Genomic DNA, 16,351 nt, shown 5'->3' with positions numbered 1-16,351 from the left:
GTGAGTTATAGTTTCACATTATGAGATGCCATAAAGAATTCTACTATCAATCTGTTTTAGTAGATCAGTGCTTTGGTGTATTGCACACATGATGGTCATGGACACAATGGTGGGCACTGGAAGTTGAAAAAATTGTGGACTTTTATTTTGAAATAGCTAGGTACTCAGTGAACCACGACCCAGCCCGCATCCAGAAGCTACACCAAAGAATTTAAATGGATAGCATGGCTATTAATAGCTCATATGGCGGTGTGAAATATTGGTGGACTGACTGACTAAGTTTGTACTGATTTCCAGGAGGATAAATACAGTGGGTGTGCGGTCAGGCACAATGAGCACAAAGCATTGGGTCTGGTTAACACTTTATTGCAGGATTTTACAGATCCAGAATTCTTGCTGAGTAGACATGGTGATAGTTGACTGTCGACTTGTTGGTTCAAACAAAAACCCCGGTGTACTGCTACTGACAAAGGGATGAGACCGGCAGATCGGCATCCCTTTTAAGGAGGCGTCAATCTGGCACGGTGCACACCGAGCTCCTCCACTCCGCGCAGATTAACCTCCTCAGTGCTGCTCTTCACAACAGGTGGTTAAAGAGTAACTAAACCCCACCCAAATCTGTGGTGAAGCCACAACTAATAAAGGTTAAAAGTGGTGATGTCACCTTCTATAGAGTACAACAGGTGGTGACATCACCTGGAACCAAGACCAGCCAATAGCAGATGACCTGTTCAGTACCCTACTTTTCACCATTAGGTGTCAGGCTTCACCACAGATTTGGGTTTAGGTTTTAGTTACCCTTTAAGGTCTTCTTCAATATAAACTCTTTTTACGCATCTTCATATCTCAATATCCTGCATCATATAAAAGCATTAGACTGACATGGATCATCCTTTGAGTGACAAATAGCGTGAGAAAAAAGTGAGAAATAAGACAGAACAAGAGAATAGATTTGAGTTTTATTTGTCTTTATTTGTAAATAAAAAAGGATTTTGAAAAATATGTAACTACACAGTATAAAACAGTATTATGGCTGTATTTAGCATCTCTGACAGTGACCCATGAACACTTTAATTACTCCATTTCAAGTGAAATAAGGCTGTGAATAGAGGCACATTCTCCTGAGCTGACCTGCCTTGAGTAACCATGAGAAAAAAACATGAAGCTAAGTGACTGTATATGAAACAGTTTTTCACATACAGTATATACAGTACATTGATGTTCACTAATTAATGGTTCAAGCCCACCTAGAAAGATTTTTTGCTAATTTGTATTGTTTAAAAAATATTTTTTTCCCTAAAGCTTTTTCAGTTTTTCACCTATCAATACAAAACTTGGTACATAGCCAGGGGGCCTTGAGAAACACTCTGTAACAATTTTCCAGCAAAATCGGACCAACAAGCAAATTAACTTCACAATGGCCATGGCCTAATACAAAACTGTCCATAACTAAAAGACCATTGGTGTAATCAACACAAAACTTGGTATACTTGTTCATGACAGGATACTAAAGATGTCTGCCATGGCATTTTAAAATCAACCCATAAGAGGTGCCACAATGGCCACAAAATTGTATCTCCTAATCTGGTTATTGAAATGCCTGTGATGGTTCATGTGGAACTGCAAGCGACAGCATGCATGCGGTCAAAATTACATCTTACATTTTTGGATGCACTGGGTGCATTGGGGTTGCGTGCGAGATCAGGCACCATCTGAAATTTGAAACAGCGTGTTCTGGATTTGTACAAAATGAAATTAGGGTGAATTTGATTTGAGATCGGATTTTTAACCTGACTGGACTTCACAGCAGGTCTTCCTGCTCCTCTGTGGCTTCTGTCTGAGCTGCAGTGAGGTTCTCATACTCAGGACCAGAGTCTGACTGATGGGGAGAGAGAACAGACAAGATGAGACAGGAAAATGTCCAGTCTTCCCCTTTAGCTCTCTCTCTCTCTCTCTCTCTCTCTCTCTCTCTCTCTCTTTATTTCTCTCTCTCTCACCTGTACAGTCTGTAGTAGGTCCCTCGGTTCAGTGGTGGAGTTCAGAGTTTTCTTCTTCCTGGAATGGATCAGTCAGCCAATACATAATTTAACAAACTGAAATTCATTAAAACTGTATCAAATGAAATCCCTGAATACAGAAAGTAAAACAGCAATGATAGAATTGATGGATTTTTACTCTGTTACCTGATCCACAGGTAGAGGAGAAACACAGCGATCAGGATCAGGACGAGGAGAGTCACAGTAGCTGCAGTTATATATATTGTTCCTTTCCCTAGAAATGGAGATAGACAGATATGAGATATGCCTTACTAGGAGGGGTAGATCAATATATCAATTTGATGACTGATATTGTCCTTTTATTAAATATCAGATATCAGTCAGTCAGTGTCATCCACCTCTGATATGATGGAGGTTCCTCCTGACCACAGCTACAGAAAAACAGCATGGAAACCTGTCATGACATTTTATTTTCTTTGCACATTTTATTTATTCACTTAATTATTAAATTATTGTTATGCAAATTAATCCTTCATTTAAAACCCTAATGTGTGGTGGGTCACTCTGACTTAAAGAGCTGTTAACTGTAACTCATTTCACTGGGTTTCAGTGGAGAGTTTTAGTGTCCCATGATGGTCTAAATGCTTTTCCACCCTAACAAGAATCAAATTCTGGGGAAACACTGAGTTATTGTCATTGGCATGAAAAAGTGTCATACTTAAAGATATTGAATATCAACACAAAATATCAGTGAGTCTACAAAAGTCTTCAAAAACCACTATCAGTCAAACCCTGCTTACTTAAAAAGCTGTAACATTTTTCAATAAAATAAAAAATAACAATTTCAATAAAATATTTCAGTAATATTAATAGCAGGCTGCATTAGTATTTAATATTGATGAATAAAATATGGAATTTTGTATTATTATAATTGTTATATTATAATATTAGCATATACATTACTGCTATTACCATTACTATCACTGCAACTACTACTAGTAATACCAATAATAATGTTTATAAAAAAATATATATAGCATTTTAAAAATCAAAGTTGCAAAGTTTTACAGACAATACCAAATAAAATCCAATAGGCATAAATTAAACAATAAAAATGGCAGACATGAATCAAAACCATGGTTACAGAAAAATAAAACAAGCATAGAAACAAGATTAATAGAGATGAAGATTTGATCAAAGAAAGAGATTTGCTAATGTTTTCTACTTACACTGGACATCTATGAATAGAGAGGAAGAGTTGAACTGTCCGTATTGATTGTCAGATTGACAGTGGTACGTCCCGCTGTCCTCAGAGCTGATGGAGGTGAAACTGTAACTTTCCTCCGGTCCTTGATGCAGTGTTCGGTTCTCCTTGTACCAGGTGTAAGTAGCTGCTGGGTTGGCATCACTGCTGCAGGTCAGAGTCACTGAACTGCCCTCCACTGTTTCACCAGAGGGACTCACCAACACTGAAGTGTTCTTGGGACCATCTGGAGGACATGGATTAACATGGATTAATCAAATAAGGATGTGTTTTAACAATGACACATTAAACAATTAGTAGTAAATATGTGGGAGGCAGCATCTGAAAATTCGGATGTGAGCTTGTGACTGGAAGTCTGATAGTTTGAATCCCCACAACAGCTGGGAAAATCTTATTGGCAACAGTGAATAATTAACGCTCTTCTGTCCCTCAACATCTGCTGTCACTGTACCCTTGAGCAAGGCACTTCATCTCCAAGTGCTGCAGTGGAGCTGATCAGTGAACTACAGTCACACACTGTGGTTGTACTGGGCAGCTCCCAGTTGCGAAAGTGATGCAGGGCAGAGCTGAAAAAACATACATGCTCAGCAAAACATTTCCCAGGTTAATAAAGAATACAAGAGTTGACAGATTTAAGATGTTTGTTGCTTTTACAGTAGTTTCACTCACATTTCACATTAATAGAGATGGAGTCAAATCTGTTTCCCCCCAACTCATTCTTAGCTGCACAGTAATACTCTCCAGAGTCGGAGGACTGGATGGAAACAAAGTCAAGCTGTGGTCCTGTTTTTAAAGGTTTACGGTCTGGATTTCCATTCTCCTTGTACCAGGTGTAAGTAGCTGCTGGGTTGGCATCACTGCTGCAGGTCAGAGTCACTGAACTGCCCTCCACTATTTCACCAGAGGGACTCACCGACACTGAAGTGTTCTTAGGACCATCTGGAGGACATGGATTAACATGGATTAACTATAAAATGAGGATGTTTTTTAACAATGGCACATACTGTATTTAAAGCTACAATATGCATTTTTTCAGCCTGTGTGTTCATGTCTAAATCCACCATTTGTCTGAAATTGCCTCTTCAATGATGTTGGAATGTTTCGGGGCAGAAACAATGTCCTGTGGGTATGTCGTATGGGCGTGGCCAGTGGCGAGCTGGTTGTGGCTATCAAGGTGAGGCTAGCGGCCGCAGAGCAGGAAGCAGCAACAACAACGATGGAGGAAAGCAGGAAGAAAAGAAAGACTAGCGAAGCAGAAACAGCTGCGTTCTCCATCTGCTTCTTCAACGCCTGTGGAGGCTTTATACTGCCGGTTAGCTCAGCCTCAGGAGAGATGACATCATAAAGATGACTGACAGCCGGTGGGGCAGGAACTACATCAACTGAGGGGGAGGAGGCGGGACTAACAATACACTTCCTGCCTCAAGGAGAAAAGTTGCATATTGTAGCTTTAAGTAATTAGTAGTAAATAATTATGCAGGCGGCAGCATCTAAAGTTCTTTACCGGATTTTTCTCCCACTGAAGGTTACATGTTCATCGATTCCGCCATTATGAGATTTTTATTCAGGGATGGGAGGGGGTGAGCGCCACAGCGTGGGAGGAGACAAGCTAGTTTAAAAAAAATAAAAAGCTACTGGTCGGTCCGAGTTTTGACAAGCTTTAGAAAAGAGGTGAAAACAGCAACGCAGCTGGCCCGTGTGTTATCTCCATATAGCACACAATAGTTTCAGGATTGCTCATAGGGTCTGAAATTGCTTAGTGCAGGTTTAACCAGTTATATTTCACTTACATTTCACATTAATAGAGATGGAGTCTGATCTCTTTGCCCCCAGCTCATTCTCAGCTGTACAGTAATACTCTCCAGAGTCAGAGGACTGGATGGAAACTAAGTCAAGCTGTGGTCCTGCACTGAAAGGTTCATGGTCTGGATTTCCATTCTCTTTGTACCAGGTGTAAGTAGCTGCTGGGTTGGCATCACTGCTGCAGGTCAGATTCACTGAACTGCCCTCCACTATTTCACCAGAGGGACTCACCAACACTGAGGGAACCTTCGGAGAATCTGAAAGAAATTATATTAACAATATTAACTTCATGATGATGTGTTTTATCATGGAACTTATTTAAATGCTTAATAGTTAATAGTTTTACATCACATGATGCAAGTCAAAGTATGGATACCTAGAGTTTGAAGTACAGCACTATTACTTTGTTTAACTATTAACGCCCCATCCAAATATGTGGTGAAGCCTGACACCTAATGGTGAAAAGTAGGGTACTGCACTGGCCATCTGCTATTGGCTGGTCTTTGTGTCAGGTGATGTCACCTTCCATAGAGTATAACAGGTGATGACATCACTGGAACAAAGACCAGCCAATGGCAGAAGGCCAGTACAGTACCCTACTTTTCACCATTAGGTGGCAGGCTTCACAGATTTGGGTTTGGGGTTTAGTTACTCTTTAATTACTTTTTAAAAGTTTAGTGTTTGCCCAACACAAAATGTCAGATTCAGCACAAAACAACACGCACAGGAGGCCAAATACACAGAATAAACCTGAAAACACTAGAGATGGTACAAATGGCGACCCTGAAGTCTCGAAAGTGAAGCTAGCCTCGGAGATTGCTTCTGTGCACGGTCTTCTAAAAAAAATATAGTTGGAGATAAACAACGCCCTTACAAAGAAAACCACCATGGCAATTGAGGCGAAACTGTCGAGCGTCTCGACAATACTGAAGCCCACGTGGCATTTCTTGAGGATGCCGCAGAGGCTGCCGAAGCTAACCCTCCCGTCACATGAGACCAGGTCGATAAGATCAACCAGAATTTGGACAACTTCGAGGCCTCTGGGGGTTTCCAGAAGGGTGTGAGGGAAGTGACACTGCGGCCTTTATTGAAAAGACTATTCCAGACCTGTTTAAAATTGAGTTTCCCCGAGGCCCGATCATCGAGCGTGCACATCGCACGCCGGGTTCACAACCAAGTCATGATTCCCCACACTGAGCTTTAATTGCAAGGTTTCTGTGCTTTCAGGATCTTGTGCGTATCCAAAGAGCTGCCCGGGACCTCAAGGCTGTGAAGGTAAAGTAAGGTTTTTCAAGATTACACCAAGGCGGTGGAAACACAGTGCCAGAGGTTTTATGAATGTAAGAGGAAACTTAATGAGCTTATGTCACGTTCGCCCTGCCGTATCCCGCGGTGTTAAGAATACATATACCCAGGGGTGGAAAACGTGATTTTGAGGAACCGCATAAAACTCTGGAATTCATCAACACCTTGTAGGAGTTTTTTTTTTATGTCTATGCTAAATTGATGAAGGGCAGTCAGCATCCCGTTGTGCTTCGTTCTCTTCATCCATGCCATGTGACTTCATGGGCACTCTTCAGGAGAAGTTGCAGAGCCTACTTAAGACCACTTTTCGTGTTACAGGGGTCCCGACGAGTGCTGATATCCCTTCTAGATTATTCTCTCTGTTTGGAAAAGGGGAGAAGTACTTGAAGTTTTCTTAAAAGGACACTAGACGGCACTAATAATCTAATAATGTACATCGATAGCCATAATCACATCTGTTTGCCCAAATGGCAATAAATTGCACAGTAACTGCTGCTAAATGCTGCTGGTGCTTGCACTACGGAAAAGGTCAGTAATTTTGATGCCTCAGCTTCATAGGCCTTTATTTTTTTATCCCTCAATTTCTCTGCTCCACCTTTTTGTTTTTTGGAAGGATTCCGTTCCATTTTGTTACGTTTCTCTCCAAAATATTGCTGTCTGATTGCGCTGATCGGCTCATCTGACGCTCCGTTCGCGAGGGGTGGGGGCATCGCTCACTCACCGCTCGCAATATGTTTTGCGTTACCTTGCAATATTTTGCGTTCTCTCGCAATATGTTTTGCGTTCTCTCACAATAAACTTTGCGTTCTCTCGCAATACTTTTGCATTACCTTGCAATACTTTTGCATTCCCATGCAACATCGTCATTTCATCTTTCTTCATCTTTCTTCTGGAGAGACCTCTTGATCTAAGAATTTGTTTAAGTTTACTTTCACTAATTACATAACCATGCCTACTGAGCAGTAATACTATATCAGCATACTTAATGCCCAGTTCAAAGTTAAATTCAATGAGCTGATCCATACTGGGGCGTTGCGCTGGGAGCAGCTGAGCGGAAATAGACATATGGCTCAGAAGGAATGGAAGAAGAAAAGTATTGGGGGTAATGCAAAAGTATTGCGAGAGAATGCAAAATCTATTGCAAGAGAACGCAAAATATTGCAAGGTAACGCAAAACATATTGCGAGGAAATGCAAAAAAATATTTCTCGCCGTGACCCTTGGGGGGATCCGTACTCTCTCCCTCACTCACCCCCCTCTCTCTCTCTCTCTCTCTCTCTCTCTCTCTCTCTCGTTTAAAGTTCAAAGCTTTGTGGCTGTGGCCACCGGCCCATAAAGCAAGCGGCCCACCGGGACCCTGTCCTCCCGATGGCCAGTCCGCCACTGGATGGCAGTATCCTGAAGGTTAGAGAAGCAGACTTGTGAATGAAACTGATAATGAAGTGCAAAAGTTGAATAACTGACCATGTGTAAGAGGCAAATATTAGAGGCAAACAGATTCCCACTGGGGTCACCTCCATATTAAACACATGCAGTCATGGTACAGTACATTAAGTAAAGGTTTCCATCAGATGGTATTATGTTAGTGATACACTGTGGAGTAAACTCACACACTGAAGGAGAACGGAAAGCCTCATGTCCTTTTACAGCACAGGAATAGCTGTCATCAGGATAAAAATAGCCTGTGTAAGAAGAAGTTTCTTCCTTCATTTTCTGTCCATTCTTGTACCAGACGTAGGAAGGACGACCAGCTAGACGGCAACTGCTGTGGCACTTCAGCTCTGCCTGGGTAGAAAACTGGTGGACTGACAACCTGGTTACCTGCACCTGGAGATCTGGATATGTGAACATGGAACAGAAATGTAATTTGTTACTAAATACTCAACCACAAACACATACAGAGTTAAAATAGCAGTTACTATTCCTAGATGTTAAATACTATGGCGTATTAATAATTAAATTGATGAATTATCTAATAAATGTCTGAATCTGGGAGTGCACAAATTCATGATGATCATATAGGCTAATCACTATGAATTTTAGCAGTTAATTTAAATGTACCATGCTGTCTTATATATCAGTTTATGTTCAACAGTACCTGCGACAGTCAGAGTTGTACCAGGAAAATCACTTCCCCATTCAAACCACGGTGTTTTGACCTTCAAGCGATACTCAGCTGAATCACTCTCTCTCAGGTCAGTGATTCTCAGAGTGCAGCGTTGTCTCTCTTCAAGCTGCTGAACACGACCTGCAAATTCTGAGTCCCCACTAAGGTCCTCAGGTTGTGAGGAATTCTTCCATCGATGGCTATGTGTGGGGCTGAACCAGAATTTTGATTTAACAGAATATGCGTAAGTGTTGCATGTGCAAGAAATGTCCACTGAGGAGCCCTTCAAGGCACAGATGCTTCTGTCGGTGTAAGTCACTATGATGCAGGTTAGACCGCGGATACCTGAAAGATGAAGCCATTGTTAAACAGAATTGCATCTTTTACTGCAGTAATACAGAGCAGGTTGTATTCTTGTTGGGAAACTGACAGCAGCAGTGTTACTGTATAGCTCAATGGGTAGAGCATGGCACTAACACAGACAGGGTGGGGGGTTTGTTTGTTTGTTTGTTTGTTTTCCCACTGGGGTCACCCATATTAAATATATGCAGTCATGGTACAGTACATTAGGTAAAGGTTTCCACTAGGGCTGTGAAAATTAACGTGTTAAATTTTGTGATTAATTTGAAATGTTTAACGTGTTAAAAACTGTTTCCCATACATAGGCAAAATCAAAAGTTGATTAGGTTGGTTAGTCGAAGTAGGCTACAGTAATTTATCTAAATCGATCTCTAATGCACCTAATGTGTAGCCTGAATGGCCATTTTGTTACTACGCCATTATTCAGCATGACATTGCCTCCTAGTTAACCATTTTCTGTGTGTGGGGGGGTTGATTTTCCCCTAACCAATTACTAGTGATTGACGTATCCCGCCGCCAGCGTATTTACCAACTTTTCTGAGAATGTTGGTTGATTTTCACAAAAATATTGTTTTTGGTTAAGAGGGTGATTTCAAAAAATCTATTCTGCCAAAACTATTGCATGAACGGTTCAAACATTTTTCCCTCCCGCAAAGGCGCTGACTGGCTCGATTGTTTCTCAGAGCGAGAACAAGCCATTGACTAGAGCAACACCAGACTCTGAATCGCTCGACAAAATCTGAAAAGTGGGCGGGACGCGATTCAGGAGTCTTCTGGAACCAGACTACCTAATGTGCACATCACGTCATGTTTGTCATTTGGCGATGCACAGACCAGTTTTGCACTGAATCAGACAGTCTCCCCACGGAGACAGGTTTACTTTGGAAGGTGGTAGGGACAAATCAGTAGGGTTGTCTGTCGGGTAGTGTGAAGGTTGTCCCTCAAAAATGTTATTATTCTTTAAACACAGTTGCTCCAATTTTACACAACTTTCTATGCCTCAGTTAGTCATCCACACTTAGTTAATAGCCTCTAGAGGGCGCTGTGGGCCTGTACAGGATCTGTGCATTTGTTGACTTCCTGTAGTGGCTGACCAGCCAAACATCCTGGCTAATGATGGACAAGAACAGGATGGAGGTTTAGGCAGAAAGTCTCAGCTGGCACTTGGAACGTGTAGCTTTTGTTATTATTTCAATTAGTGCATATAAAGAAACTTGTCGGAAGAACTTTGATGGAAATTACTTATCTGTAGTTCACAGGGGAGAGTCAATTAAAAAGATGCCATTAAACAATATTTGATTTAAAATATACTTCCTTTGTGTTCATTCTGCATTAATTTGCTGATTTAGTGATTAATTTGGTCACTCTACGATTGCGATTACTGTGATTAATTCAGATTTATTTTTTTTCGATTCACAGCCCTAGTTTGCACCAGATGGCATTGTTAGTGACACTGTGAAGTAAACTCACACACTGAAGGAGAGTGGAAATCCTCATATCCTTTTACAGCACAGGAAGAGCTGTCTTCAGGATAAAAGTTGGCTATATAAGAAGAAGTTTCTTCCTTAATATTCCATCCATTCTTGTACCAGACATAGGAAGGACTCCCAGCTAGACGACAACTGCTGTGACACTCCAGGTCTGCCTGATAAGAAGTCCGGTGTCTGGTCACCTGCACCTGGAGACCTGGATATGTGAACATGGAACAGAAATGTCATTGGAGATTAAAACTTTAATTTCTCTCTCACACACACACAGACACAGAGACGCACACACACACACAACAGCATTTCCAATATGTTGAACTATACTTTGAACTGAATGAACAAATCATCGATCAAAATGTTACCTGTGACAGTGAGATTGACTCCAGATGAAGCAGTATAGCTCCCAGTTGGATGGTTTGTTATGAACTTGAACTTGTACACAGCTGAGTCAGTCTCTCTCAGGTCTGTGATTCTCAGGCTGCAGTTCTTCTGATCACCATGATACTCCACACGACCTTCATACTCTGAGACTGTTGTCAGATCCACATATTCATCACCCTCCTGTTTAGTAAACCATAATGTTTTTTCAACTGTGGTAGTAAGGCGGTTTAAGCTGTATGGGTATCTGTAGGTGCAGTGTATGTCCACTGTTGATCCTTTTAAGGCACAGATCTCAGTAGAAGTGTAAGTCACTCCCCAGTCATCCTGACCCTGTACCACTGTAACACAGAGCACATCAGAAACCAGAATCAGATTCATAAAAACATTAGAGGAGAGCTGGTGACAACATAGAGAATGTTGTAGTCAGCATCAAAGACCACTTGGGTGCTAATGCCACAGTACTGCTTTTTGTTGATGTACTATCTACATGTGAGGCAGTGACTTTTATGTGGGGGCAGTCAACGATGCCGATTACTCCGGGAAGCCAGATAGTTCCTTCAATGCAGTTTGATTTTGAATAATGATTTTGAATGAGTGGTGGGAAAATCCCTATGTCTGCAGATGCTGTAGGGTGCTGTTAGTGCCCACAGTGTTTGCCGGGTTGCTCTACTGATTGTAGGCTGTGATGAACCGAAGTTGTCACTGTTACATTGTTGCATTTTTCTGGTGGTTAAGAAGCATAAAATGCAGAGAACTTTCATCTCTAATTTCTGAAAGAGCATAAGATCGTCCCGTAGATGGAGACACGGCATCACGTCGTCCCGTACCATCCCTGACACCCCTGTTCATTCGAAGGGCTCACATATGGATAGGGAGAGGAAAAAAGTTATATCAAGGCCATGATTTACTATAATGTCCGTACGATATGCAATTCGAACCCTTGTTTTGTTGTATTCGTGCACACAAAATACATTTCCTTTGGCTAATAAGCTTAATCTGTGCGCATGGAATTAATTTAATTCGCAAAATTTGTTCAGAATTTCTGCGCATGTAACCTTTCTGGGGGGAAATCTAAAGTTTCTACTGTTTACCCTGTTCTCAGAATCTACAGTTTCAATCTAAAATATGCAATGAACTACAAGGTTGTACAGTTCTGATCAGACCACTAGACCACCCCACAATAACACGCACAACAACCGACTTAGTGAGAAAAAACAGAAAATGTATTGTTTGAATCTCTCAAAATAACTCAGTCTTTTTCTCATCAGTTTTCTTCAATGAAAAATACTCGTTATATTTCAATGAATTGACTCAAGATCAAGATCAAATGGCTCAGTCCAATTAGTAAGGAATACAGGAATACAGTCTTTGAGTCCCATTAACGTATGGTTGGTAAGGTACCATTGGATCCAACAAAAAATATAAACCTGAGATCTCAGGAAAAAAAGTGCAAATAGGATTAAATCCTTTTTAATTTTAAATCCTCCTTTGTTTGTTCCTACCGCTCCCCTTGGAACAGTACAATGAAGTCAAAGATGGCAAAGACGATGGTCCGAATAAATGTCAGAGCACACAAGTGTGCAAGGCAGTTACTAAATATTGTAGTCCCTTTTTTCCTTTTCACTCTATATTAGCATTTAACACAACTTTTTACAACAATGGTAACGACATTCCAAAACTGGATTGTGGTACGTAAAGGGGAAAACAGTCCAGTGGAATCCCTCTGATCATGTATTTTCGGACTGGCAACTATTTACAAGTTTCACTAGCCTATGTTACTAACTTATTTTCAAGTTCTACATATGCGGGAGCTCTTCACTCTTCCATGCCCGCACTGGAAAAAACAAGAGTCTAACAGCCCCACGACGTTTGTTGAAGTGTCCCCGCCGGGAATCAAACTCAGGTCTTCTGATTGAGAGTCTGTAATCTACTTCCCTGCGGCACACTTTCACCCACGTGACCAAAAGTGGTGAACCACCGACAATGCGAACCATAGAGCCCCTGCTGTCGCTGGGGTTAAAACATCCCACACTACACGCCACTATGCAGTGATCCCAGGAAGGATCTACCAATTACTAGCAAATGAGAATACATTTAGGGAGCGCCTGCAATTTATGCCTGTGAATTTAACCAGGGTTAAACGCAAAATAATTCTGTTCCCATAATTAAAATCGAACATCAATTATTCCAAGCCAAGCTACTGATTTCAACCAACTCTGAAAGCATGCTGTCTTTTCTTTTTATTTACTGTTAACACACCCAGGGCAATGCCACATTTGAAAAGAAATCACCATTATGTGCACTGACTCTTTATAAACTCGTGACGTGCACACGTTTTATATTGAGAGCAGGATTCCACTATTTCAAGGGCACGCTTTGGCAACTCGTGCTCACGTTTTACATGTGGAGCGCAGGTTAAGAGCACAAATCAAAGGAACAAGTATCTTGTGCGCACAAATAAACCAAATCGAGGTAATGAAATGTATCTTGTGCCGACAAATAAAAGAAAACGAGGGCTCGAGTTTGATATTGTGCGCACGTTATAGTAAATTGTGGCCACAAGTTAAATTATTTCTCCCACTGGCCACTCCCTGGCTCCATACTCCATACTCCACAAGGAGTGTTTTTATCTCACCCTCACTCTCCTCTACTTATACTTGCACTTTGTTCTTTTGCCTTTTCCTATGTTTTTCTTTTTAATGTAAAGCACATTTAACTTCTCTGACTGGATAAATAAAATAAAATAAATTTAGGAAAAAAATTGTCTTGTTTTTGGAAATGCTTGAAGAAAAAAAAAAGTCATTAATATAATAATAATAATAATAGTAACCTTTATTTGTATAGCACCTTTCATACATACAGAAGGGGATTAGGGCCACATGTGAAAAATGTATTTGAGTTCTGACTTTAAAGTCAGAATTATGACTTACTACTACTTTAATCATCTTATTAACTGTCATGTTCTGCAAAACTGATTCTGGATCGGCAGTGCTGGGACACTTATATACCAGCTCTGGAGAGGAATGTCTGCTCTGCGAAATAAGATCTGCAATTTGAACCCTTCTGATCAATAACCTGAGTAATAACCTGATAACTTGACATTTTTTGAACAGGCAACACAAGTACAGGTAAGCTTATTATCCCATTGCACTCTTTGTAAGTAAATTGCAAATGAAAATATACAATACCTGGCACAGACAGAAGGAAGACAAGAAATCCACTTGCTGCCGCTGTAAAACTCATAGCTGGTCCTCTCCTCTCTCTGTCGAGGCTTCAGAGACGTTAAAACACATCAGCAGGGAGATAATGGACAGAACATGAGAAATATATCAGTTAGTCACATCAAAAACACAACTCTACTAATATTTAGCTGACAATGTTTTGTCCATGCTATTGTGCTTATACTCTACCGTTCCCCTTGTCCCTGAACAAAAACTAAAGAACCAGGACCCGTTCACTTCAGCTGTTATGGAGAAGGCTGACAGGGAGCAGCACTAGCTAACTCTGTGTGTTATGAGGACATACAAACTTCATTAGGGTGAGTAGATAATGACAACATTTTCATTTTTGGCCAAACTAACAAATCTGTTTATTTGTATACTACAAATCAAATTCAACAAATTGGTAACATTTTACATTACGGTTTAATGATATTAATAATTGATTAACCACAATTGATATATTAGTTAGCTAGTCACTACTTCTTAGTAACTATTAAGTAATAAGCTGATAAGGGATTAAGCATGAATCAAGAACAACATTGTTAACTGGTTTCTCGTTTAATTTATCAGTATGTCACAATTTATGCATTATTTCTGGTAACTACTAGTAATTATACTGCTAATGAATTATGTAGTATGTATGCTCATATAAACAGTGGAGTGTCCAGGCCAGCTTGCATCATCAAGCCAGGGTGGCACTGAGCATGGCATTTAGGAAGGATGTAGGCAGGTCCCACTGCTGTGTGGGTGTTGTGTTGAAAGGACGTGTTTTAACAGTTGGAGATTGGGTTTGCCCTTTGTGTTTATAGCGTATTGGACAGCAGCACTCCCGGCTATCTGGAGGTATGAAAGCTCTACAGTGAAGTAATAAAATTTTGAACACAAATTCCAGGTTGAAAATAACCAAAATTATCCATCACATTTTCAAACATCACTGTCTACTGTATGCACATAAAAACATAGGCTACTAACATTACCTCTGTGCCAGTCAGTTTGGTCAGACATACTTTTTTATGTCAAAAAGATCCCTGATTTGGTCTCGTCTTTGCTCCCCATGGCTGGAGGTATGTTTATTGTAACACCAGAAAAAATAAGATAATTAAAAAAAGCTGCTGGCTGGTTGGTCCCGCCTCTAACATGGCCATCAGCCAATCATAATTTAGGATTTTGGGGTGGCACCTGGAGTAGCCAATCAGATTTCAGGTGTGGCCTTTTCTACCCCTGGCCACCCCTTAGACATGCCCCTGCATGAAGGAGGGAACATACCAGTCGTTATGTTTATATTGTGTGGCTACAGTACATTTGCTCCTTTACTGCTATCTTAGTACTATGTATTTCTCTTTGTGCCCCCCAAGTAAAGCGGACAATCATTATACATTATCATGTAGATGATGATGGATGATGATTTAGAATATGTTTGATGATTGATAATGTATGATGATTTGTCATTTGAAATATGTTCCCCAGTGCTACAAGCCAAAAGTACATGAAAGCTGTGGGAATGCCAGGGGTTTCAACAGTGCAGATCACACTGAAGTATTTTGATTTGGAACACTCACCTAAACTTTTGATAAAACTAAAATAAAAACGTACAATACTCTTACTCACATGTTCCGTCTGCTGGTGGTAAAATAGTTTGCTGGCGTTTCCATCCCTGGCAATGCTGTGCTGTGCAAAGTTGCGGATGACAGTTTTCTATAGTTTTGTGTTTGTATAACCAAATCATGTCCACACGATTTTTTCCCTCATCTTCGTTTCGTCTGTTCAGAGATGAGGAAGTGCGCTCGTAATATCCTAGTTTAATACATCCATGGTAATATCCGCTTTCACTTCATTCAAGCTTCGTGTCTCCGCTTACTTAAACAAACCACATGGGTGCTGCGGGTCAGAGATGCCCAGCAATATGAGGAATAGCCTACTTTCATTTAACTATTTAATTTCATCACAATGGCGGAATGTATGAGGATGACTGTTTTGATCATATAAGTTTCACTGCCCCTCTCCAGCTACAGGACAGTGGGTGACACATGGTCAGAGGGTCCGCAAAATAACTGATAAAACTGATTAAAAAAAATTAAAAAAAACCTGATAAAATTGTGCTGCGTCATTAAAAAGTGCATATCTGCATATGGGACATTTTGGCTTTATTGAGAGCAGAGTCGCCATTCCCCACTCTAACTGCAATGAAGACTAAACTGGCACGTTAAACGTTTGCATTTGGAGAATGATCTTATAGTCTTCCTGTCATCCATCACTCCAAGAATTGAGAACGTGTGTAGTGAGAGACAGGCCCACACATCTCATTAATTTACAAGGTAAGCTACTGTGAGGGCAAGAAAATTTAAAAATGTGATGTAAAACAAAGGTTCTATGGTAGATGCTTTGAAGAAAAGGCGTACTATTCTGTGACACTGTTGTGATAACTTA

The 16,351-nt window shown here is 40.6% G+C and overlaps 2 protein-coding genes across 2 annotated transcripts in view; both read right to left on the bottom strand.

Annotated features, from left to right (window-relative positions):
- Window positions 1-7,079, bottom strand: part of LOC139652965 (B-cell receptor CD22-like) — a 35,301-nt gene extending 28,222 nt beyond the window's left edge. Inside the window, exons 1-5 of the mRNA XM_071529895.1 lie at window positions 7,054-7,079; window positions 5,939-6,104; window positions 5,052-5,310; window positions 3,931-4,200; window positions 3,227-3,487 (exon numbers count right to left, since the gene is read on the bottom strand). Of these exons, the coding sequence (XP_071385996.1) occupies window positions 3,227-3,487; window positions 3,931-4,200; window positions 5,052-5,310; window positions 5,939-6,104; window positions 7,054-7,079 (982 nt within the window). The remainder of the gene's footprint in view (window positions 1-3,226; window positions 3,488-3,930; window positions 4,201-5,051; window positions 5,311-5,938; window positions 6,105-7,053) is intronic.
- Window positions 7,080-7,670: 591 nt separating this feature from the next.
- Window positions 7,671-14,002, bottom strand: LOC139652964 (uncharacterized). The gene is made up of 6 exons (XM_071529894.1): window positions 13,892-14,002; window positions 10,685-11,041; window positions 10,306-10,521; window positions 8,467-8,820; window positions 7,983-8,203; window positions 7,671-7,766 (listed from the first exon to the last, which is right to left on the bottom strand). The coding sequence occupies exons 1-6, from the start codon at window positions 13,944-13,946 to the stop codon at window positions 7,671-7,673; spliced, it is 1,299 nt and encodes a 432-aa protein (XP_071385995.1). The 5' UTR covers window positions 13,947-14,002.
- Window positions 14,003-16,351: the final 2,349 nt, after the last annotated feature.

Source organism: Centroberyx affinis, unplaced genomic scaffold, assembly GCF_046629955.1.
Source record: "Centroberyx affinis isolate AG114_WGS23_722 - 3 ecotype Tasmania unplaced genomic scaffold, CSIRO-AGI_Caff_v1 ptg001847l_1, whole genome shotgun sequence".
Lineage (NCBI taxonomy): Eukaryota > Metazoa > Chordata > Actinopteri > Beryciformes > Berycidae > Centroberyx > Centroberyx affinis.
Note: the sequence above shows the minus strand (reverse complement) of the source record. Positions and strands in the feature narration are given on the sequence as shown.